Here is a 22938-nt window from a genome sequence, read left to right as displayed (position 1 = left end):
GAGCCACCACAGCTGGGCGTCTTCCAAAAAAATATTAAAATACTGTAATACATCAAACATTAAAAGCTTCCCTAAACAGGGCTGCCTTCAGATGTCTTCTAAAAGTCTGGTAGTGTTGTTCTCTTTGACACCTGGTGGGACCTCCTTAGCTGCAGCAAGGAGGACATACCATGTGCCTTCAGGACGTAGGCTCTGGCAGGTGGGCAAATAACTGCTCACAAAGCTACATTAGCAGCCGAAGCACTTTCTAGTTTCAAAGTAAGGAAAAGGATTCTGTGCTGCTTTCATTACAACGAGACTCTTCTTGTACACTTTTAATGCCTCTAGTGCAGCTGAGAAAGTTCAAGCAAAAATAAATATTTAGCACTTAATTGTGACTTTGGTTTTAATTTGGATGAAAAACATTGTTTTCCCTCCCCCCTTTTCCCCCCTAGGCACTCAAGCCCTGCCCCCACTCTTCTCCCTTGGCTACCACCAGTGCCGCTGGAATTACGAAGACGAGGACGACGTGAAAGGGGTAGATGCAGGTTTTGATATGCATGACATCCCATATGACGTCATATGGCTTGACATCGAGCACACAGATGGCAAGCGGTACTTCACATGGAATAAGGAGAAGTTTGGCAATCCCGAGAGGATGCAGAAGCAGATACTCATGAAGAAAAAGCGGAAGGTGAGTAACGTAGAGAAAGCAGGGAGAAAACATTTGTTTGGAGGTCTGCAGCTCTTGTGGCCTTCATGTGCGGCAGGCAGACCCAGTCCGCCCCTGAGGTGGGGGATCAAGCGCTCGCTTCAGATGGTGTAAGTGAAAAAGGCAGTGCTCCACCCTCCTGACCACTTCCGCTGCTGTGAGGGTGGCATTCTGGCATGTGGCATTGCTGCTTGTCTGCCCCACAGAAGCCAAGCGGTAAAGCTTCCAGGAGCGCCCGAGCTCCTGCCAAGTTTGGCAAGAGCCAGAGTGGGTGGGAAAGGAGACAGCAACTCCCATTTCACCTCAGGTGGTGAAACAGGGAGGGCCGCCCCTGATCCATTCGCATCCATAATTTAAAAACAAATCCTGCGGCTTGGATGCAAAGTTGCTATTCTGTGAACAAAAACGTGAGGCGGGGGGGGGGGCTATGATATACAGCACAGTAGTTATATGTGTGGTGGGGCAGACCCACTCTCACCACACTGCCGCCATTGCTGCTTACCTGGACAGAGGCCCTCAAGGTCAGGGTTGCAGGGTAGTGCTATTGGTGCAACTTTGGGCCTCTGACAACACTACCTGCCCCAGTCCCATGCAGGTAAGTACCAGCGGTGTCTATAAGGGGGGGACAGTATGTGGCTCCACCCCACACCATTATGGCTCAGAATATTTGTGCCGTCTCCATGTTAAGGTTATTCTACAAGCTGAAATCAAGTGCTTCCAATGGTATTAGCCATTTGCAAAGCCTAGGTGCCCCATGAGATCGTTCGAGCCTTCCAGCAGCATGTTTGAATTAATACTAAACTTGCTGTAGCACATTAAACAATCAACAGTTCCGAAATGCCAGGAGAAAGTGGGAGGCAGTGCCATCTATCATCAGCTGCCATTTGGGCAGGATTTCCAGAGAGAGAGGGAGAGAGATGAAGACCATCTCAGGGCTTGTTCCAGCTGGGCATTCTCCACTCCTCCCCTCTCCAGATAGAGTGATATACTTTCAACTGTCCTGTAGGACGGATCCTGGTGACTTTTTAATACGTTGATACTGTCTGTTGCATTTTTAAAAATATGTAATTTAACATTACCTGTAAGCCACCTCGGAAGGATTTGTATTCTGAAAGGCAGGATGTAAATAATGGTAATCCATACATGACAATATTGTGCCGTCTCTCATGTTGGCAGCTGGTCGTCATTCTGGACCCCCATATTAAAGTTGATCCTCTGTATACCATATACTCACAAGCAAAAGAAAGAGGTTACTTTGTAAAAGACCGTAAAGGCAAAGATTTCGAAGGCATCTGTTGGCCAGGTAATAAAGCCCCTCCTTTACTTTTACAAATCTGATGACTGATATTTATGGAAGTTAAAATTTATTAATAAATGGAAATAAGTTTTATTCTGTACATTAATTGTGTGTGTGATATTGTCTTTCTATTCTCCTTTTTCAAATTTGTGTTGAAAACTTAATGTGATATATAATTCCTTTTTAAAAAGGGTTAAATGGTCTTTTATGGTCAGAAGTTTGAAGAAAATAAAAAAATGACTTCTACTCCTCACTGACATTTTTTTTTAAAAAAGCTCTTGATCCTTAATTTCCTCAATACCTCTAAATTTATTTAAACAGGTATTGCTACCAGGTGTCAGTCAGCTGGATCCAAGAGACCCTATGTCTCTATTTACTGATCATGGCAAAGCAATGATGGCAACGGCTTCAACATTCTAAGACTAGGAGCTTCTTCCTCTTCTCACTCAGCTCACCAGCCCTTTGCCCTTCTCCCTCACCTGACAAAGTCCCCTTTACACCTCAGCCCCCCCTTCCTTATCTACCCACAGCTCACCCAGGCCTCTCCTCTTCTGTCTCAAGCCCAACTCTCTTTTAAAGGAGGGAGCAGGCAGTTCACAGGGCAGCTATGTGAAGGACCTCCCCACCACCACCATTAAACAGCTTGCCTGGGCGGGCATGATGACACCTTACAGTTTTATTATATGTATAGGAAGATATAGACATTTGGCCTGTAAGCCTGATGACCCTTGTCCAACAACAAGACTAACATTGTAGAGTGTGCACAAAGATGCAAAGAGGGTAATATAGTGAACTCTTCCAGTCTCCACCATTGGAAGTTAAACAGACAAATTACAGGTGATGTTAAATAAAAAATAGCATCAGCTGGGTTGGTGGCTGATAATTATCAGGATTGCAGCAGGCAAGGATTGGGAATTAAACCCTTTCCTCCTGTGCTGTGGTTCTGAGGAAAAATATCTTATATGAAGCTAGTATTTGCTGGGGGCGGGTGTATGTAAAAACCCTCTTTGTTGTATTATTGTATTTGCTTGAATATTAGTAGGATATTTTAGCATTGTATTTGTCAACCACAGCATGAAGGCCATATGTTATTTATTTAAATCTTTATAAGCTGCCATCCTGAATCAAGTCCTGCAAATGTCATAATTTCCTCACACATGCAGGTCTCTCATCTTACCTGGATTTCACCAATCCTGAAGTCCGAGAATGGTATGCAGATCAATTTGCCTTCAGCGCATATAAGGTTTGTATTCTTTTCTCATGACCCTGTGTGGCAGGATCCTTGGCAGAAAAACCAAGCTCTTAAAAAGTAAGAAACAGGGACTTTCATTTGATGACCGAGGAAGAGGATTGATTGAAAATATACTAAGATAAGTGAAAGGTTTCCACACAGTCGTTTCTGCATATGACACCAAAGGGACAACTTGGCTCATGCAAGTTCCATTGGAGAACTGTAATGTCTAACCAATTCCAAATCCTTTTGTGTTGAACGTGATGTGGGAATTTTACCATTTGGAACGCTAACCTGGAAGGAAACTTGCTTGTGTTGTGCATGTTCTTCATTCATTCTGGTCCCAGTTGCCCAAGGGTGCCCAAGAAAAAAGAAAAGAACCCTATAAGCATTCTGCTTAGAAACCTCCAAAGAAGCCAGCAGCTGATAAAAAATGTAGGGTTGCCACTGTCAGAAGCAAATGTCAAAGCAAATATCTGAGATACACTCATTGTATACGGTGGTGCTTCCAAAACTCAAAATTATGCAGTTTTCAGATTGAATCTATTAAGAGTTTATAAATGGGTACCAAGAACAGTTCTCATAGATACTTAAGAGATTTAAAAATAACAGAGAAGCTTTATCTGAGCTTTTATCATGGGATGAGTAATTTAACAAGCTAATTAATTTGCTGATGGGATTAGTTTTCCCACCACTAATTCTAATGGGTAGATAAAAAGGTAAAGGGACCCCTGACCATTAGGTCCAGTCGTGACCGACTCTGGGGTTGCGGCGCTCATCTTGCTTTATTGGCCGAGGGAGCCGGCGTACAGCTTCTGGGTCATGTGGCCAGCATGACTAAGCCGCTTCTGGCGAACCAGAGCAGTGCACGGAACCGCCGACCTTTTGATCGGCAAGTCCTAGGCTCTGTGGTTTAATCCACTGCGCCACCCACATCCCTGTCGGTATCCCTAATCTATCCCTAATCTATCCCTAATGGGTAGATAGGTAAAGGTAAAGGTACCCCTGCCCGTACGGGCCAGTCGTGTCCAACTCTAGGGTTGTGCGCTCATCTCACTTAAGAGGCCGGGAGCCAGCGCTGTCTGAAGACACTTCTGGGTCACGTGGCCAGCGTGCCGAAGCTGCTCTGGCGAGCCAGCACCAGCGCAGCACACAGAAACGCCATTTACCTTCCCGCTATAAAGCGGTACCTATTTATCTACTTGCACCCCCGCTGTGGGTAGATAGATCCCACCTAATCTTGAAGCCCATAAGAGTCCAAGAGAAGCTTCTCTGACAACTGCTTTCCTCTCCTTAGAGTAGTCTGCTTTACATTTTTGAGAGCTTTGTAAGCATGTGTATACCTACCCAGACTCTGTGTGTGAGTTAATTGTGGATTAAACCAACAACTTTGATGTAATTAAAATGTTGATAGGGTTCTTCTGAAATCCTTTTTGCCTGGAATGATATGAATGAGCCCTCAGTCTTCAGAGGGGTAGAGCTAACCATGCAGAAGGATGCTGTCCATTATGGCAAATGGGAACATCGAGAAGTCCATAATCTCTATGGTTTCTACCAGGTATGGCCTTTGCAGGTGAACAGTTTCAATTCCAATCCTCATGCTACTGATTTGTGATGATTAATTATTGCTATTGTATATTTTACATTTTAACATACATTTTAACTCTTCTTAATTAAGAATAACAAAAGCATACCATTAAATGATAGTTACAGTAATTTATCGTGGCTTCAACAAGATGTCTCAGAATTGTCTTATACTTTGCCTTCTACTAGTCTAAGACAGTACAAGCCCATTTCCCTCAAAAACAGATCATTCTTTTCTGCATTCCTTCCATGTTTAAATTCATCTGTTTACTTTTAGAAACGATGCCTCATACTGTCAATAACCCTTCCTGTATGAAGATCATGTGTTTAAAAAATCAGTCTTGCCAGCTCCTGTTCTTTCCTGTACAAGCCACAGGGCGATTGATTCATGTCAGCCTTCTCTGTTGCTGTTTTAAGGTCTTCTATCTGGCTCTTCTCAGTCCAGAAATGCTGTTGTGTTTTTACTGTTCCTGGCCTTCTCTCTGTAGTAGAGTTATAACAGCTGTGTTAAAGCAGACATGTTTCCTCTGGTGTGTTTCAGCAAATGGCAACTGCAGAAGGACTGATCAGACGAAGCGGGGGGCTGGAGAGGCCTTTTGTTCTCACACGCTCGTTCTTTGCTGGCTCGCAAAAGTATGGTAAGCATAGAATAAGGAAGAATGATGATTAACACGACATAGCTCCCCTTTTCAAGCATCCTCTTCAAACATCAATTAAATCCCCACACAACCATCAAACTCAGAGTTATTTTGGGCTAGTCACCATCTCTGCCCTATCTCACAGTTCACAGGCTTGTTGTGAAGCTAAAATGGGTGGAAGGGACAATCATGTGTGCCACCAAGAGCTCATTGGGAAAAGGGCAGGATGAAAATGTAAGGAATGAATGAATTATCTTTAAACTTTGCTTCCCCAGTTAGCCAGGCTAACCCCAAATATAGTCTTGTTTTATAATCAGGTGTGTGAGAGAGAGACAAGTTCCCCAAACGTACAGAAAACTCTCAGATGTCTGAGGGTGTGGGGGGAAATGCAGAAAACCCTTTGTATAACAATCAGCTAACAAGTCTAAATAATCATATTCTGTAACAATTAAAAACATTTCTTATGAATGAAACTTTCTTCTAAGTCTTGATTGAAACTTACTAGGTGTGTCTTGGGAGCAAATGACATTCTTTTGAGGACAAGATTCTCTTGGGGTTCCTCACAATACTATTCTCCTTCCCTCCTCCTGAGGGACATTGGCGGAATTCATTTTATATCTTTGCACAAGGATTTTTGAAATCCGTCAACAAATCACTGTATCTTTTTCTGTTGGTTCCCAAGGCCTCAGAACGAGGTCTTTGCCAGCTCGTGCTATCTGAAACCCCTTTAGCTTGAAATGCCAATGATTGAATTTGAGACTTCAGACATTTGGAGCATCTGTCATGCTGTGGAGTTGTCATAATATCAAGCTGTTGCCTCTTCTTGTACTGCAAATAAGTTAAAGAAGGAATGTTATAACTTAAATAAGGAACTCAAGAGTCTAATAGGGCTGGAAATAGTAATAAATAGCAACTTAATATTGGGCTGTAGCTTTCAGGCTTTTGCAATAGGTAGATTTTTAAGACACTGAAAACCCAGATTGTAACTCACTCATTGATGTTCTGAGAGATCGTGTTATTATCTCAATGACCCATGTATTGAGTGCTGTCATCAAAAAGACACATGTGCTGATCAGACTGAAATCAGTCTGTTTGCCAACTTCCTTTTCAAGGGGTGAGGATTGAGTGGAAAAACTGCTGGCCTGATTTTAGGGTGCATTTCCTCTATCCTTGTTCTTCTTAAATCAAGAACAGTGTGACAACTGACACTGATCTTGTCACCATGCAGACACCAGAACAGGGATCATATGTGATGTATGGCTGACCTATTGCACAATGCAGTTCATGTGAGTCATTATCAAACAGCTGATAGGGGTAACATATGGATTTGTACATCTCCACACATATAGCATGAGCCTCATGCTCATCTGCTTAGAAGTAAAACCTATGGATATCTTTTGAACTTAACACCCAATGTCCACAAACAGAGTCTGTGAACTTTATATTTCTAGGTGCCGTATGGACTGGAGACAATAAAGCAAAATGGGAGTACTTGAAAATCTCGGTTCCAATGTTGCTGACAATCAGTATGGCAGGAATTTCTTTCTGTGGAGGTAAGGGATGTGTTGGGTTGCAGTCTCCATCTTACTAAGCAATTGAGCTCATTTCACTTGTGCCTTTTCAAAAGCCTCAATTATTTCTATGAATGAAAGTCGTTTCACTGTATTGCTTTAGATGCCGGCTGAAATCATATTTATTTCAACAGCGGTATCCAGACACAGAGTTTAGTCTTAGTTTACTCTTTCTTTCTTTTTTGCTGTTTTTGTCTGGGTATCATTGATAACGATTTTATACTCCATAATGTATACTGCTTAGAGATTTCGGTTGATTAACTTTTTTTCTTCTTAAAAATCTAAATAAATTAACTTTCATATGGTGAGTTATAGCTGACCTTAAGAGGGCATCCATCCACTGGGAACATAGGAAACTGCCTTATACTAGGTCAGATCATTGTGCCATCTAGTCAAGTATGGTCTATGATGACAGGCAGATCCTCCCCGAGGTTTTTCCCGGCCTGATCTGTGTATTCCAGGGTATGCGCCAGGTGCTTTTTGTTCACACAAAAAATCAGAAACAGCTTCCTAGGTGGGGTAGAACCACCTGTAGCTGCAAACTGGAAATGACATGACTTGGTTGTAGAGCATGCACTTTATAGTAACAGTTTGCACACCTGCAGTTGGTTACAGGTTTGATCACCGTGTGGGACAGCTGCATATTCATGCATTGCAGGGGATTGGACTAATTGATCCTCAGGGTCCCTTCCAACGCTACAATTCTATGGTTCTATGGTTAGAGCGTGGTGCTGATAATGCCAAGATTGCAGGTTTGACCCCCGTATGGGACAGCTGCATGTTTCTGTCGGAAATCAAGCCTTTATCAGGAGAAACTGGCAACTCTCCCAGGCACCCCGCTTGATTCCCTGTTGACCTCCCTGGCTGCATTCCCCAGCAAGATCCAGGCTAGGTCTCGATAGGCAATTCTTCTCAAACGTGGGAAGAACACCCCCCCTCTTTCCTGCCCCCCCCGGCAGGGGAAAGAGATAGACAGAAACGTATTTACATGCCTTTATTTCTGTCTTTGCAGCATTACAAAAAACATGACTGCTCTCTTCAAGCTCCAGCAGTCTAGTGACAAACACTTCCTGCACTTCCTGGACAGGAACAAACGGAAGAGCTCATATTACACTCTGAGCTAATTCCGGTGCTTCGCACTGTGAAATGACTGTCCCTCTGTTTCCCACGGACAGTCCCAACATTCCCATCATGTTTTGTTTTCAAGCTAGCACTTTGCAGCTGCATTGCTTCAATATCGTAACAATTTCTGCATTGGACTAGGTGATCCTCAGGGTCCCTTCTAACTCTAGAATTCTATGATTCTTGAGTAGAGTCAAGTCACAGTGCTAACTTCCTGGAAGGTGAGTCCCCGCCAGTTACCAGAAGAGGGAGGGCTGCAGAGGTTGGCGTGATGCTGGCACACTGGCAGAGCCAGTCTGGCGCTCTCACCAGTGCACCTGTGCTGATTTTCCCATCTCCTCTCCCTCCTGCTAACTGGCAGTGACACACCTTGCAGGAAGCTAATGTTGTGGCTCCTCCTTACCAGCTGAGCCATGTCTGCAAAGCATGTGCTCTACCACTGAGCTTAACATCCTTTCTCCTGATTTTGGGAATACATGCATACCCAGTTTGGGGTCACAGGTTTCCAGTAGTTTTCTTATTCTTTCTTCTCTGAAGTAGTTTCTGTGTTGGGGGAGAAATTGCTTTTCTGAAAATACAGCCCAACTGGGGAAGAATCTGGGAAGTTTGTGTTTTCCAACTCTTTCTCAGAAACCAATTCATACTTTTTCTGAAATCCAGCTGATGTGGGCGGATTTATTGGAAATCCAGAACCAGAGCTACTAGTTCGATGGTATCAGGCTGGAGCCCTTCAGCCTTTCTTTAGAGGCCATGCCAATATGAACACCAAGCGCCGTGAGCCCTGGTTGTTTGGCGAGGAGAACACGCAGATCATCAGAAATGCTATCAAGGAGCGCTACGCCCTTCTTCCATATCTCTATGCTTTGTTTTATCGAGCGCATACAGTTGCAGAGCCGGTCATGAGGTAAGCTCAGAATTAAAGAGACTAATTTCTGCTTCATAATTCATTATGAGACTACTATAAATCCTAGTGAATCTTAAATGATTAAAATAGCATTTAAATAATATTCAAATTATAAACAGAAAATAGTGACCCTTGGTATCTGATATGAATACTAGTGCACGTCTTCTAAAAAGTCTTTGCTGCTTCCACTTTCTTCCTTTACATAGGCCTGTTTGGGTAGAATTCCCCAAGGAACTGGAAATGTTTGGCATCGAAGATGAGTATATGCTTGGTAAGTTTAAAGGTTGAAGGAACCTTTTATAAAACATGGCAGTGGTGTAATCAGAAGCAGCAGCTGTGACAGAAAGGCAACACACAGACTGAAAGGGATGAGGGAGATGTCTCATGTTAGTGGTTAGGATTCATCCAGAGAACTCTGAGGAGATCAGGCTTATAGTTTCAGAATTCCCAGTCTTCCATAGACCAGATGTGAGGTTGCTTCATTCTGCACTCGTTGCTTCTGGTCTCCTTGGCTGGCAAAACTAGTTAAACAGTCACTGGTCCTCTCATGATGGGTATGGAGAGGTGTTCGTGGGAATGCTTCCTTGGGACACACCCCATACTTTCAGGAAATAACTACAGAAGAAGAAATGTGAACTCAATGAGTGTTCTGATAATGAGGGGAAAGTAATTCTAGCATTTCCTTATAGAGTGCATTCTGATTAGACCTTCCTATTAAACTTTGCCTCTTAATCTTAGGAAAGAATTGAAGTTGTTTTATACTATGTGTTGAATAATTTTTCTCACAGATTAATGTCAATCACTTCTGTTGGCTCAAGGCTATTCTCTATAATGCTGTGGATAGCAGGCTGGGTTTGGGTACAAAAAGCCCATCTTCAAATTCCAGCCCAGTCAGGAAGCCCCCTGGGTGGCCTTTAGCAAATCACTACCTCAGAAACTACAGGGTTGTTGTGAGGACAAATTACAATTTGTTAAGCATCTTTGAACACTGGAAAGTTTTGTGGGAAAGGATTAACTGTTAGGAACCTGCTATTTGCATATTCAAACAAGACCTCTTGCATATTCTAGACAAGTTTTTTTTCTTCAAAAAAATGTCATAGTCACACCTCTAATAGAAAAGAAGGTACTACTTTTCCAAATGCTATACTGAATCCATGGTAGAAATATCAGCAAATGGCTAAATAATGATATAATCCCATAGTAGTATCGCTTTTCTTCTCTGTGTAATTCAGGAAATGCTTTGTTGGTGTATCCAGTCACTGAACCAAAAGTCACTGCAGTCAATGTCTTTCTGCCTGGCCCTCAAGAGGTAATGAAAACTATTATCAGTTCCTTTATTTCCCTTTTTTATATACCCTTGTGTTTCTATGGGGCTTGCAATCAAAGTTAGGCTACTAGGCATTTCTGCAATAGGTATAAGTACCTCTTCCAGGACTACACAAAACAAATCAAATTTAATCTAAGCAATAATCTAATAAAAAATAAGTTACCTGACTTCCTCTGAAAGCTTCTGCACAGCATTCAGACAAATAGTTTATCAGCCTTGTTTTTATACTGATTTATATTTATGCTGTTGTTTTATATATTTTATTGTTACTCAGTATGAACTTGCTTTTTGCAACAAAGAGCAAGGCAGGTATGTTTTAAATAAAATGTATTTTAAACATTCAGTAAGAGTTGGACCTCAAATTGCAAGGGCTAATACTGAGGAGATTTCACCCCTCCCATATCCAAGAATCTGCTGATGTTCTCTGCTGATTCTCCAGAGAGGAGGGGGCGGTTTCTGCTCTCTACTTATTCCGCTCCAGCCTCACATCAAAGAGAGAGAGAGAGAGAGAGACTGAGTGTTAGAGAGAGATCGTGTGTATAGATAAGGTTGCTGCTAAGAGCAGCTGCAGACACTCAGTGCAGTTCAGCATTTTCGTTTAGACCTCATTTAGCTCTGTATATAGTTGTGTATTATAGTTGTAGATAGAATAAAAGAAGATATTCTACAGAGCTGGTCTCCGAGTCGTTTATGCTCTGCTATACTCTGCTGTACTCTGCTGTGTGACGACTGTCTTCTTGTGGAGTGAATCCGGTGCTCACAACTCTAAGCTGTGAGTCCACAGCACTTTGACCTGTTCCTGTGCAGAAGGTGGTCTCTGGAAGTGCTACCCAGCTCACCTAGCCCAGTCGGGGCTGAGTGGATGAGTCCAGTTGGTGACACTGGCTCAAGGGCGATGCTGACAAATACGCCTTCCGTTGCATCCCTCATGGTGCAACTGCAGTGACCTATGTTTCCAAATGGCTTCTAGACTGTTCTAGAAAGTGCTGCAGCAGGCATTGTGTGTATTCAGTACTTTGGTGGATATTTGGATGGATTTTGGCAATCAGTGGGGTAGCTCCTTGTGTCCCCCTTCACTAGTTCTCAAACATGCTTGTGGCAACAGCACTGCCTTCTGGTCCCAATTCAAGATACTGCTTTGCTTTCCTAAAAACTGCAGTTCCAAGCTCTTCATGGCCTTGGACTTACATTTCATCCGATGCATGAAGTGTAACATAACTCAGCATAACACTTCATGCATTGGGTGAAATGCAGGTCCCATGAAGGCCTTGGAATTGCAACTGTATATTGTATATACACACTGCTATTTCACGTACACATTGGGTTGTACCTAGCTCTGTGTGAATAGCATTCCACTCAACAGAACTTTTGCTTCCTCTGCCCTCCCTTTGCCTCCCCCAAAATCTGCTCCAAAATGTCCCCAAACCCTCTGGAGTAAAATTTGAGGATGCATGGGCGACTGCAGATGAGACAGAAGAGTTCCTTTGCACAAGTGGAAGTCTGTTGCATGAGCAGAACGACAGCATTAGATACAACCCATTGGTTTTGGTGTTTTTTTGAGAGGGGGTGTAAAAAATTGAGGTTAGGGGGAAATACAAAAAATATATAGGCATTGATGTAAATGCTGGTAATTCACATAGCAGACACCGGTACGAGGCTGCTGATGTGTCACCAAGTACAGTGTTGTGAACCACCACTGTTAAGTATGCAATTCTCCATGTCAGTAGTTTTCTGCATTATATTTCTCATTTGTACAACCCTCCTCCACCTGACCTGACCAAAAGTTCCCATGTGTATATAATATATATACATATATATCAGGGTAACATTTCATGTATCTGATGAAGTGGACTGTAGTCCATGAAAACTTGTGTGGTAATCAATGTGTTAATCTTTAAGGTGTTACAAGATTATTGTTCTTAATACTCTGGTTTTATTATCACTTTCTTATTGCTTCTACATGTGTGGATATTGGTGAATTATTGGTTGATTTGATATTCTGTCAGGCTTTTATGTCATGGCGTTCCTTAAGCAAGGTAAGGAGGTAGGATCTAAATTTGTAGAACTCATTCGGGGTTCTTCCTTTTTCCTGTTTATCCTGCTGCAGATCTGGTATGACTTTCGAAAATTTATCCGTCTGGAAGGTCACGGCACAGTGAAGATTCCAGTCACACTGAACAGTGTACGTTTGTGTTTTTATATCACTGATTTGACTAATGGTGGGGCGGGACTTGCTTCAAAGACTTGTGGATAGGGTTGTATATGCACCCAACATAGACAACAATTATGTTTGAATCTACAAGGTTAAGAAGGTACTATGAGGAAAGAATTTTAATGCAAGAATGTAATGTAGATTTTAATGCAAGAATAGGCCCGAAGGCTTGACCGTTGAAGGCTTTGAATACACTTCCCCCTTAAATTACAACATTTATTTAGAAATATATACATATAAAAGCATACAAACATCCAATACAGTGGTACCTTGGTTCTCAAATGTCTTAGTTGATAAACAAATCAGCTCCCAAACGCCAAAAACCCGGAAGTAAGTGTTCCAGTTTTCGAACATTTTTTGGAAGCCGAACATCTGACACAGCTTCCACTTGATTGCAGGAAGCTCTTGCAGCCAATCAGAAGCCGCGTCTTGGTTTTCAAACAGTTTCGGGAGTCGAACAGACTTCTAGAATGGATTAAGTTTGAGAACCAAGGTACCACTGTAATTCAATTTGTTATTCCTCAGAACATGATTGTATTCATTGGCATCCATGAAATAAAAGAATAAACTATGAAATAAAATAATAAACTTCAAATCATTCACAAATGGTACTGTATTGCAGTTTCACATGAGGCTGTGGAAAAACAGAGTATATGTACAAATAGTCTGATTTTAGCAAATTTTGAATGTATAAGTAAATATGAAATTTTATTTTCCTTTCAGAGGCTACAAAATCTGTCATATTCAATATATAATATCTGCAGCGTCCTATATGTGTCTACTTCATTGTTTTACTCCCATATAAGGATGTAGAATGCAAGTCAGTTGTGCTGTCACTAAGATTGAAATCCTAGAATCATAGAATCATAGAGTTGGAAGAGACCACAAGGGCCATCGAGTCCAACCCCCTGCCAAGCAGGAAACACCATCAGAGCACTCCTGACATATGGTTGTCAAGCCTCTGCTTAAAGACCTCCAAAGAAGGAGACTCCACCACACTCCTTGGCAGCAAATTCCACTGTCGAACAGCTCTTAATGTCAGGAATTTCTTCCTAATGTTTAGGTGGAATCTTCTTTCTTGTAGTTTGGATCCATTGCTCCGTGTCCGCTTCTCTGGAGCAGCAGAAAACAACCTTTCTCCCTCCTCTATGTGACATCCTTTTATATATTTGAACATGGCTATCATATCACCCCTTAACCTCCTCTTCTCCAGGCTAAACATGCCCAGCTCCCTTAGCCGTTCCTCATAAGGCATCATTTCCAGGCCTTTGACCATTTTGGTTGCCCTCCTCTGGACACGTTCCAGTTTGTCAGTGTCCTTCTTGAACTGTGGTGCCCAGAACTGGACACAGTACTCCAGGTGAGGTCTGACCAGAGCAGAATACAGTGGCACTATTACTTCCCTTGATCTAGATGCTATACTCCTATTGCTATACTCCTATGCATATTCACTCAGAAGTAAGCCCTATTAAGTTTCATCATATGTAAACAGTTACTCCCTGAAATATAAGACACCTATGCAATTGGGATTGCTCCAGAAAAGAAAGGTGCACAGGACCAGGTTTGTGGGATGTGTATTGTTGTCTGCTATCCTTCATTCCAAGGAAGCTTACTGTATTTAAATTTTTTCTGTCCTTTCCTGTTTGCAGATTCCTGTAATGCAGCGTGGGGGAACTGTTATACCATTAAAGACTTCTGTAGGAAAATCTACAGAACTGATGGTAGATGTTCCATATGAACTGCATGTTGCCTTAGATACAAAGGTACTATGAAATTATATTTTACACACTTACTTTGTATATTTTGCTAGATTTCTAAAAAGTGCATGTATCCACTGAAAATTTCCAGCTCTGTATCTGTTCTGACCCTCCATTTTGTCATCACTATGCCCTTGGTTCCTGTTTTCCCTCTGTAAGCAGCCATGCCTTTTCTCCTACCCACACCAAGATTAAACTAGATCATTTCATTCTCTCAAAATTAATTTAAATTTGTGCAGATTTAAACATGAACCCGACAAACTGTTTTCAGTAAAATCTACTTGTGTATGGTTACTACAGTCAAACCTCGGTTTCCAAATGCCTCCATTATCGTACGTTTCAGCTCCCGAATACCGAAAACCCAGAAGTAAGTGTTCTGGTTTTCGAACGTTTTTTGGAAGCCGAACTTCCAACATGGCTGCCACTTGAGTGCAGGAAGCTCTTGCAGCCAATCAGAAGCCACGCCTCGGTTGTCAAACATTTCAGAAGCCGAACAGGCTTCTGGAACGGATTACATTCGACAACCAAGGTTTGACTGTTAGTGACATATTTTTGTTTCTGTTCAAGAGCCAATTTTGAGGGAGGGCAGGGGGAGGGGAGGAAGTCCCTTTAACCACGGCACACGGCTTCTGCTGACAGGACTCATTTATTATCTGTCTCTAGTCTGAATGCATAGATTGGCCTTAAGATCTTCAGAAGTGTTTTGAACCATTCAAAAATCAACACATGGCAGTTAGTAGGAGTAACCCTGTATAGCTTTGTTAGCTGTTTGACATTTTTTCTTGCTGTGTAGGAGTCTGCAGTGGGCGTGCTTTATCTGGATGATGGCCATTCGTTCCAGTATCTCCACGAGAAGAAGTTCCTGCTCAGGAAGTTCACCTTCCACAAGAATGTATTCTCATCTAGGTAATGTGCACTGAAAAAGCAGAGGCAGAAGGCGGTGTTAAGAATCCTAGGCCGGTAGTTTAATAATGAGAAATACTTTAATAACTACACCGTGAGCTGGGCAAAATACGTTTTGTCCACCGCTCACAACGTAATGAAATGTTACATAAAGTGAATGACAGTTGCTCTGGCATGGTCCAGGTGTAGTGAACATAGCAGGAATTTACAGTATTTAAAGGTAAAGGGACCCCTGACTATTAGGTCCAGTCATGACCGACTCTGGGGTTGCGCGCTCATCTCACTCTATAGGCCGAGGGAGCCGGCGTTTGTCTGCAGACAGCTTCCGGGTCATGTGGCCAGCATGACTAAGCCACTTCTGGCAAACCAGAGCAGCACACGGAAACACCGTTTACCTTCCCACCGAAGCGGTACCTATTTATCTACTTGCACTTTGACGTGCTTTCGAACTGCTGGGTTGGCAGGAGCAGGGACTGAGCAACGGGAGCTCACCCCGTCGCGGGGATTCGAACCGCTGACCTTCTGATCGGCAAGCCCTAGGCTCTGTGGTTTAACCCACAGCACCACCCGCGTCCCTTTACAGTATTTAGGGGGAAATAAAATGACTGGTAATCAAATTAGTGCAAAGAATGAGCAGCAAATCCTACAGGATTGGATAGTAAGAAACACAAGAGAATTTTGCTCTGCTGATGTCTGTTTCTCAGTCCAGAAGTCATAAAGGGTGTAAAAGCCTTCCCCAATCTGGTGCCTTCCAGATGTTGCAGACTACAGCTCCTAGCAGTACTGGCAGTGGTTGATGGGAGTTATAGTTCAAAACATCAGGTGGGGTTCAGATGGTGGAAGGATCTTGGGGACCCAAATTTCAGCGGCACTCAGTACGATGCCAAAATTCAGCATCCCTTCTCTCTCTCTCCATACTAAATCATAGTTGCAGCATCCACGGAGGCGACCCCAAGACTCCAAACTGATTGTTCTCCCCTAAAGCCACCTCTGTGCAGAGTGAATGGTTCATCCTGTTATGATTCTGACTATGCCACACCATTTCCAACAAGGGTCCTTTTGAGAGGGGAGGAGTATAAAGAGGCTTAACTTATTTAATTAAAGTATTTGTTTAAAATGCAGACTGCTTTTAGGGGTCAAAACCTTCACAATATAGCTAACTATTTTCCAAATACCCCTCACGTATCCAAAGATTTTCAAAACACACTTTTTAAAAAATAAACTGCTATTTTTATTATTGACAAGGCAGTATGCTAAAGAAGAAAACATACACAGTACACACATGAGACATAGCCATTTTGTCATATACCCTAGATTCTGATTCTGTCTTTTGATTCTCACAGGTGTGCAGATGAAAACGGGCAATTTCATACAAAGTGTGTAGTTGAGCAGATATTGATCTTAGGAATAAAAAAACAACCATCTTTTGTGACGGCTAGCATTCATGGTAAGAGACAGAAATATTTTACGCCATCTAAAGATGCTTCTTAAGATTATTCCACTCTAAAGTCCTTCAGTGCAGTTAAGGCACTGGTTTTCCTGCTGCACAGAGACCTATCAGTGGAGCAGGGACAGCAGGAGCGAGCATCTCTGTGCAGAAGGAAGTCCCCTTGCTTCCTCTCATTCTCCCATCTCCTGTGCTGCTGGAGATTTTTGGGAAGGTTTGGAAAAAACACCTGAAGAGTTGATTTCCCAACCCCCTTTCAGCCACGCAATCAGATCCTGAGGTGTTTTGAGCAGAAGTTGGATATCTGTTGGAGAAGAGGAATTATTTGAAAGCACACGCTTCATTCGGAGCACTAATCAGTCCCAGTTTGTTTTCATTATTCCAGGACTTGAGTGATGCTGCTATATGAGAATTGTTACAATCAAATAAACCACAGTTTAATCCTGTAAGCTAACTAGGGGAGGGCACACAAAAATATTCAGGAATTGCAGAATAGCAAAGAATATGGTGAGTGAAATAACAAAAAATGTGTGGACTCTCACACGCCTAAGATGCACACAGAAAATTGGATCTGAATGACCCATTTGCAAGCTAATGTCCCATCTTGACACAGCCCCAGTGATATGATCTAAAGCAGCGGTTCTCGACCTGTGGGCCCCCAGATGTTGTTGGACTACAACTCCCATCATCCCTAGCTAGCAAGGCCAGAGCTCAGGGATGATGGGAGTTGTAGTTCAACAACATCTGGGAACCCACAGGTTGAGAACCGCTGATCTAAAGGCTCATCCACACACCTGCTTGTCCCATGCCTAGAAAGCAGCTTTGTGGTTGCCTCACAGCTTTCTCCACTCTTTACCACTGATTCAGAACAAATGGCAATCTGCAGAAAACCCAGCTGCGATTTGGTCCCATTCAGCATTAAAGAGTGTGTTTTCCCAAGAGAAAGCAGCAGGGCAAATGGAGGTTTGGACAAGCTCTTATTCTAAGGGTTGTCTGGTGTACAGGAGTTTGCTTCAGAGCAGCAGGGGTAACCTAGGGTTGTGCTCTGATCAGCCTTATGAGTTTCATATATGTCTGTCTTCAGTAGATTTTAAAAATGAATATAACGTGTGTTTTTAATTCTGTTGACATTCAGATGGGAAAGACCAAGCAGTGGCTTTCACATATGATGCCAAGATCTCTGTGTTGACCCTTCAGAAGCTTTCACTAAATGTTGGCCTTGACTGGGTGCTTCATATCAAGTGAAACAGCAGAACCACAGAATTGAAAGGAAAACTGAACAATAATGGTTGAGGGCGACTCAGTTCACTCTTTTGAAATGGACAAAACAAAGTTATATTTAAATAATTGAATTATGACTTTATGATACCATTTGCAACAACTGTTATGTGAAGACAGCTGGCTTCCAGGATAATTGTGGATTTGTGCCTCAGAGCCATGCAACAATATCTGGAATAAGTGATGCTTTCTTGCTTTTTTAGAGACTTCTGCTCTAGACCTGTTTTTCAGCATTATGAAATACCAGTTTCTTATTGGTATAATGAATATTTCAAAGAAGGTAATAGCCTGGAAGAATCTCTACCAAACCCACCAATGTAAAACATAGAATATTTTCAGCAAGATGGCATTTGACAGGAAAAATGACAACTGTTTTTTATAATCCATATTCACTTCCTACAGAGACTTCCTTATCCATAGAACAATATCCAGTTTTCTTACTTGGGAAAACATGAAGTCTTGGGTGAACATTCATCAGTTAACATAGTTCATATAGCCTGTATCATTGTGGACACTGTGCTTCCATTGCAAGAACAAACCAAACAAGTATCATGATGAATCTGGAGTGACTGAGATATGACAGAGAGGTCCCCAATGGATTTTTTAAGCTTTTGGCTGATTCAAACTTTCCTTTCCTGAGCGCTTCAATCAGATCAAAACACAAAGCTTCGCAGTTTGTCTTATTTTATGGTATATAACTAAACAAAATGCAACCTTCTTGTGTTGCCCCATATTTTAAGTGTTGTCCCATATTTTAGAATGATTCATAGATATTACAGAACACATCAGAGTACAGTACAGTGGTACTTCAGGTTACATACGCTTCAGTTTACAGATGCTTCAGGTTACAGACTCCGCTAACCCAGAAATAGTACCTTGGGTTAAGAACTTTGCTTCAGGATGAGAACAGAAATTGTGCTCCGGCAGCACGGCGGCAGTGGGAGGCTTCAGGTTAAGAACAGTTTCAGGTTAAGAACGGACCTCCGGATTCCATAAAAAGTATTCCATTGTACTGGATTCCATAAAAAATAAAAATGAGCATGAATAAAAATGCCAGAAATCCAGATTAAGGCAAATCTTTATTGGGCTAACCAATATATTACAGAATAGTGTGCAAGATATCAAATTCTAGACAACTTGCGGGCAGAGCATTATTCCTTGAGGAAATATTCCCACAACTGCTAGGTAAAGTTATCCAGTTTGACTTTTATTGACTTTCTGCCTAGCACACCACCTAAAATTAACTTGACTACCTAGTTCCTCTTGATTCTTATCAAGGAACTTGTATGTTTCACTTAAGGGTGGAGACCAGACCTGGGTAGAAGCCAATTTTTACATTTGCAGACGTGGGGAATCAGCCATTGTTATGCTAAGTTATTGTTCCCACAAGACCTTGGTTCAACCTGATAACTTGCATAGTAGCTTCATTTTAATACCTGCTCCTTCCTCCTCCATTCCAGCTTAAGAATGTGACCAGATACAGATTCTATGGCTTCAACAACAACAAAAATAACAGTTTTTAATCTCACAAGCTGCTCAGTGTCATAAGCAGGTTACAGTCAAGATTTCTGTGTTATAATAGGTTTTTCATAATAAAAGGAAATAAAGAATCTCTCTTACTTCTCATGCTACTTTTTATTCACTGCCTTCCAGTGCTGAGCATGCAATGCCTCTCAAAGAAGGGGAGGCAGTGTCTTGTCCAAGGTTTTTCTATCTAGAAATAAGTTGGTTCCATTCACAAGCAGGCAGATGCTGAAGTGTGGATAGAAAAATCTAACTCCTTCAATGTGCAGCAACACATCTGAAAGACATTTTCCTGCTGTGTCTTAGCACATAGTTCCACCTGCTGCTGAACTTTCCCCCTTTCTGTAGAGAGAATGTCTGGCAGAGCCAAGATTTGCTGAACAAATTGCTATCACTGCATTTTAAGATGCTGTGAATGTAAATTGATCCACATAAGCCTGCTTTCCAAGGGCTCTTGCTCACTTATTCCATAGTACTGTTCTGAGGACAGTGTGTATTCTGGTCACAGGGCATAGTCTTGAGGGAACTTTATGCAAGCACTTTCTGAAGCTAAGCAAGTTGGAATCTGGGCAGCATGTATACTGCCTGGAGCTTCATGGTGGAAGAAAGACTCCATATAAATGTGCTTATATTTCTGCATTTCTCTGTGGCTTGGAGATAACCTTGCTGTATCTAGTATTTGAGCTCTTATGGTTGTAAAAATGTGTTCAGAAATGGATAGGTAATGCATGCTGAAGACTCAGAGTTTAACACTATACATTCAACACTAAGCCATTCAGTGGGGTTTACAACTGGGTAAGTGTGTTTGTAGGACTGAAGCCTATACTAAATCCAGATACTCTTAGCTTAGTTTGTTGTTTGACATATGACAGGGATGGAGAACCTGCAGCCCTTCAGATGTTGTAAGACTCCCACCAGCATGGCCTACAGTCAGGGATGATGACAGTAGTAGTTCAACAATGTCTGGAGAGCTACAGGTCTGCCCCCCTGCAAAAGAGAATGTAACCATGGCAGCTAAGCAAAACTAATGTGTTGATGGCCCATCACAGTCATGTCCTTCTAGAGACATCTGATTGGTCAGTATTTGAAATCATGCTTGACACCTAAAGGTACTAAATGAGAAGGCATTGGCAGGGGTGAAGGGAACTATATATACAGCATGAGAAGTGATGTCTTTCTCAAACTATTTTCAACTGTCTTAAACTCTACTGCCCATCTTCAGCCTGAATGTACAAATTTGCTAGTCACTGGACTTAAAGGTAAAGGGACCCCTGACCATTAGGTCCAGTCGTTACCGACTCTGGGGTTGCGGCGCTCATCTTGCTTTATTGGCCAAGGGAGCCGGCATACAGCTTCCGGGTCATGTGGCCAGCATTACTAAGCCGCTTCTGGCAAACCAGAGCGGCGCACAGAAACGCTGTTTACCTTCCCGCCAGAGCGGTACCTATTTATCTACTTGCACTTTGATGTGCTTTCGAACTGCTAGGTTGGCAGGAGCAGGGACCGAGCAACGGAAGCTCACCCCATCGCGGGGATTCGAACCACCGACCTTCTGATCAGCAAGTCCTAGGCTCTGTGGTTTAACCCACAGCACCACCCGCTTCCCGCGTCACTGGACTGAAAAATAATTTAAAACTGTTTACATGTTGTCACATGGTATTATTACTGTTGTCTTCTTCAGCCCAACTCTGCACTTTTTTTTTCTTTTGTCAAATAGAAGCTGCTGAAACCAGCAGAAACCTATAGCAGTTTATAAATATAAGCATAAGATAGAGGCCAAGGTCATTTTGTGACAACCAAGGCACAGTTACCAAAGCTTCCCTAATTCGTAGAGGATGTAGCTCTAGTTCCAGTGGCACAAATCATTGCTGTAAAAATCAATCTCAAAGATTGGGTAGCTTGGCTTTGTTCAGCTTCCTTCAGATGCACGTCATAGCAGCCAATGCCAAATAACTAAGGTAGTGACTTTTATGGGGCAAACTTGTTAGAATCCATGTGTTTCTTGACCAGTGACAAAGGATTCTATGTAACTTGAAAGCTTGCATGCTGTTACATCAACCAAGGTTAGTCTGTTGAAGCTAAAGTTAGTTTTACTTGTTGTGTTTTGTGTAGTAGATTGAGCCTATGTATTTTTAACTGGAAGCAAGTTGCACTTGGGACTTAACCCCCAAGAAAAAGCACTTAAGTTTGGGAGCCTGACATCACAACACTGCTCGATTATGCCAACATCCTGTTCTCACAGTTGCCAACCAAATGCCTATAGAAAGCTGTCACTCAGGAGCTTAGCAGCCACCCCACCTGTGGTTCCCAGTAACTGGTTTTTTGCCTCCAACAGTTGTTTGTGCCCAACTGTAGTGGTCACAATTGGTTATCATTCTTACTCATGTTCAGAACATTGCATTGAGGCAGTGCCAAGTGTTCCACAGAAAAATGTTGACTGGGATTTCGTAGCAGTGCTCCAGCTGGTTTGTTTAAAAATAGTTTTTACGACTATCTTGATACAGAAGATTCTTTCAGTCTGAGGCCAGCTTATGAGAGCCCAAAGCTTTAGGCTCTCTTTCTCTCCCAATGGCAGCACTGGTAGAGAAATAAACCAAAAGAATAAAAGTAGGCAGATGTTTTTCACAGTTTGTGGCATTTTGCCATTGGTGCTGGTGGTGTTAGAATGCTGCTGTAACCTGAATAACGTGAGTATTTGCATAGCAGTGAGCTCACCGAGCTTAATTTGCTCCTAGTATTTCCCCTGACCACAGCTGCCAAAAGATAGTTTGCGTGTGCCTCACACTATCAGAGGTAAACAGAACCCGGATATAAAATATGAACACAATAGAATGTTTAAAATAAAGTGATTGCAGATCAAGTAGCTTGCCATTTTTCATTACTTATTCCTTAGGAGTGAAAAGAGGCTTACCCTTTGACAACCCCAGTGTGCCCCATAACCAAAATTAAATAGAGGAATAAGGCAACAGGGCATTGAGTGGAACAGCCCATCCTTTAGGCAGCTGCTGTGAGGAGATCTTCAAGAGCAGCTGGTGCTCTTTCAGATTCTTCTCCTTAATCTGTTTTGAGAGGAATGAGGAGAGGAGGGTCAGTTTAGTACTGTTAAAAGCACTGAGATTAATAAATTAGCAGGCATGTCATTGTAAAATCTGGATATCATTCTTCAAAATGCTTTCCCGTTGAGTGCTACCTGCAGATTAGTTCACAGAGATTAAATGGTTGCATGTGTTCCTCAATAGATAGATTTACTTCCTCTTCATTCCTGTTTTCTGTCTTAGCAAAGGTGATTAAATTATGTTGTTGTGCTAGGCAAGACACCAATAGATGGAAAACTTAGCAGATTTCCCCAGCAGCTGAAGGAAATATTCCCTCAGAGAATAAAACATAATTTCAGTACATAAACATCAGCTCTCAGGTCTGGCTGGTGCCTCTGTATGATAGTCCTTTAAATT

At 42.2% G+C, this 22938-nt stretch overlaps 1 protein-coding gene across 4 annotated transcripts in view; it reads left to right on the top strand.

The window, feature by feature from the left end:
* GANC (glucosidase alpha, neutral C) overlaps positions 1-19581 on the top strand; it is a 35048-nt gene extending 15467 nt beyond the window's left edge. For all 4 annotated transcript variants that reach the window (XM_083606510.1, XM_083606513.1, XM_083606511.1 and 1 more), the window contains exons 11-24: positions 435-673; positions 1868-1994; positions 3152-3231; positions 4634-4777; positions 5345-5441; positions 6893-6994; positions 8795-9038; positions 9245-9309; positions 10271-10347; positions 12473-12547; positions 14227-14340; positions 15128-15240; positions 16581-16684; positions 17820-19581. In XM_083606510.1, coding sequence (XP_083462636.1) covers positions 435-673; positions 1868-1994; positions 3152-3231; positions 4634-4777; positions 5345-5441; positions 6893-6994; positions 8795-9038; positions 9245-9309; positions 10271-10347; positions 12473-12547; positions 14227-14340; positions 15128-15240; positions 16581-16684; positions 17820-17929 — 1691 coding nt within the window. In that variant the 3' untranslated portion in view covers positions 17930-19581. The remainder of the gene's footprint in view (positions 1-434; positions 674-1867; positions 1995-3151; positions 3232-4633; positions 4778-5344; positions 5442-6892; positions 6995-8794; positions 9039-9244; positions 9310-10270; positions 10348-12472; positions 12548-14226; positions 14341-15127; positions 15241-16580; positions 16685-17819) is intronic.
* The last annotated feature ends 3357 nt before the right edge of the window (positions 19582-22938 follow it).

The sequence above is a fragment of the Podarcis filfolensis genome (assembly GCF_964270895.1).
Source record: "Podarcis filfolensis genome assembly, chromosome: 1".
Classification (NCBI taxonomy): Eukaryota; Metazoa; Chordata; class Lepidosauria; order Squamata; family Lacertidae; genus Podarcis; species Podarcis filfolensis.
Note: the sequence above shows the minus strand (reverse complement) of the source record. Positions and strands in the feature narration are given on the sequence as shown.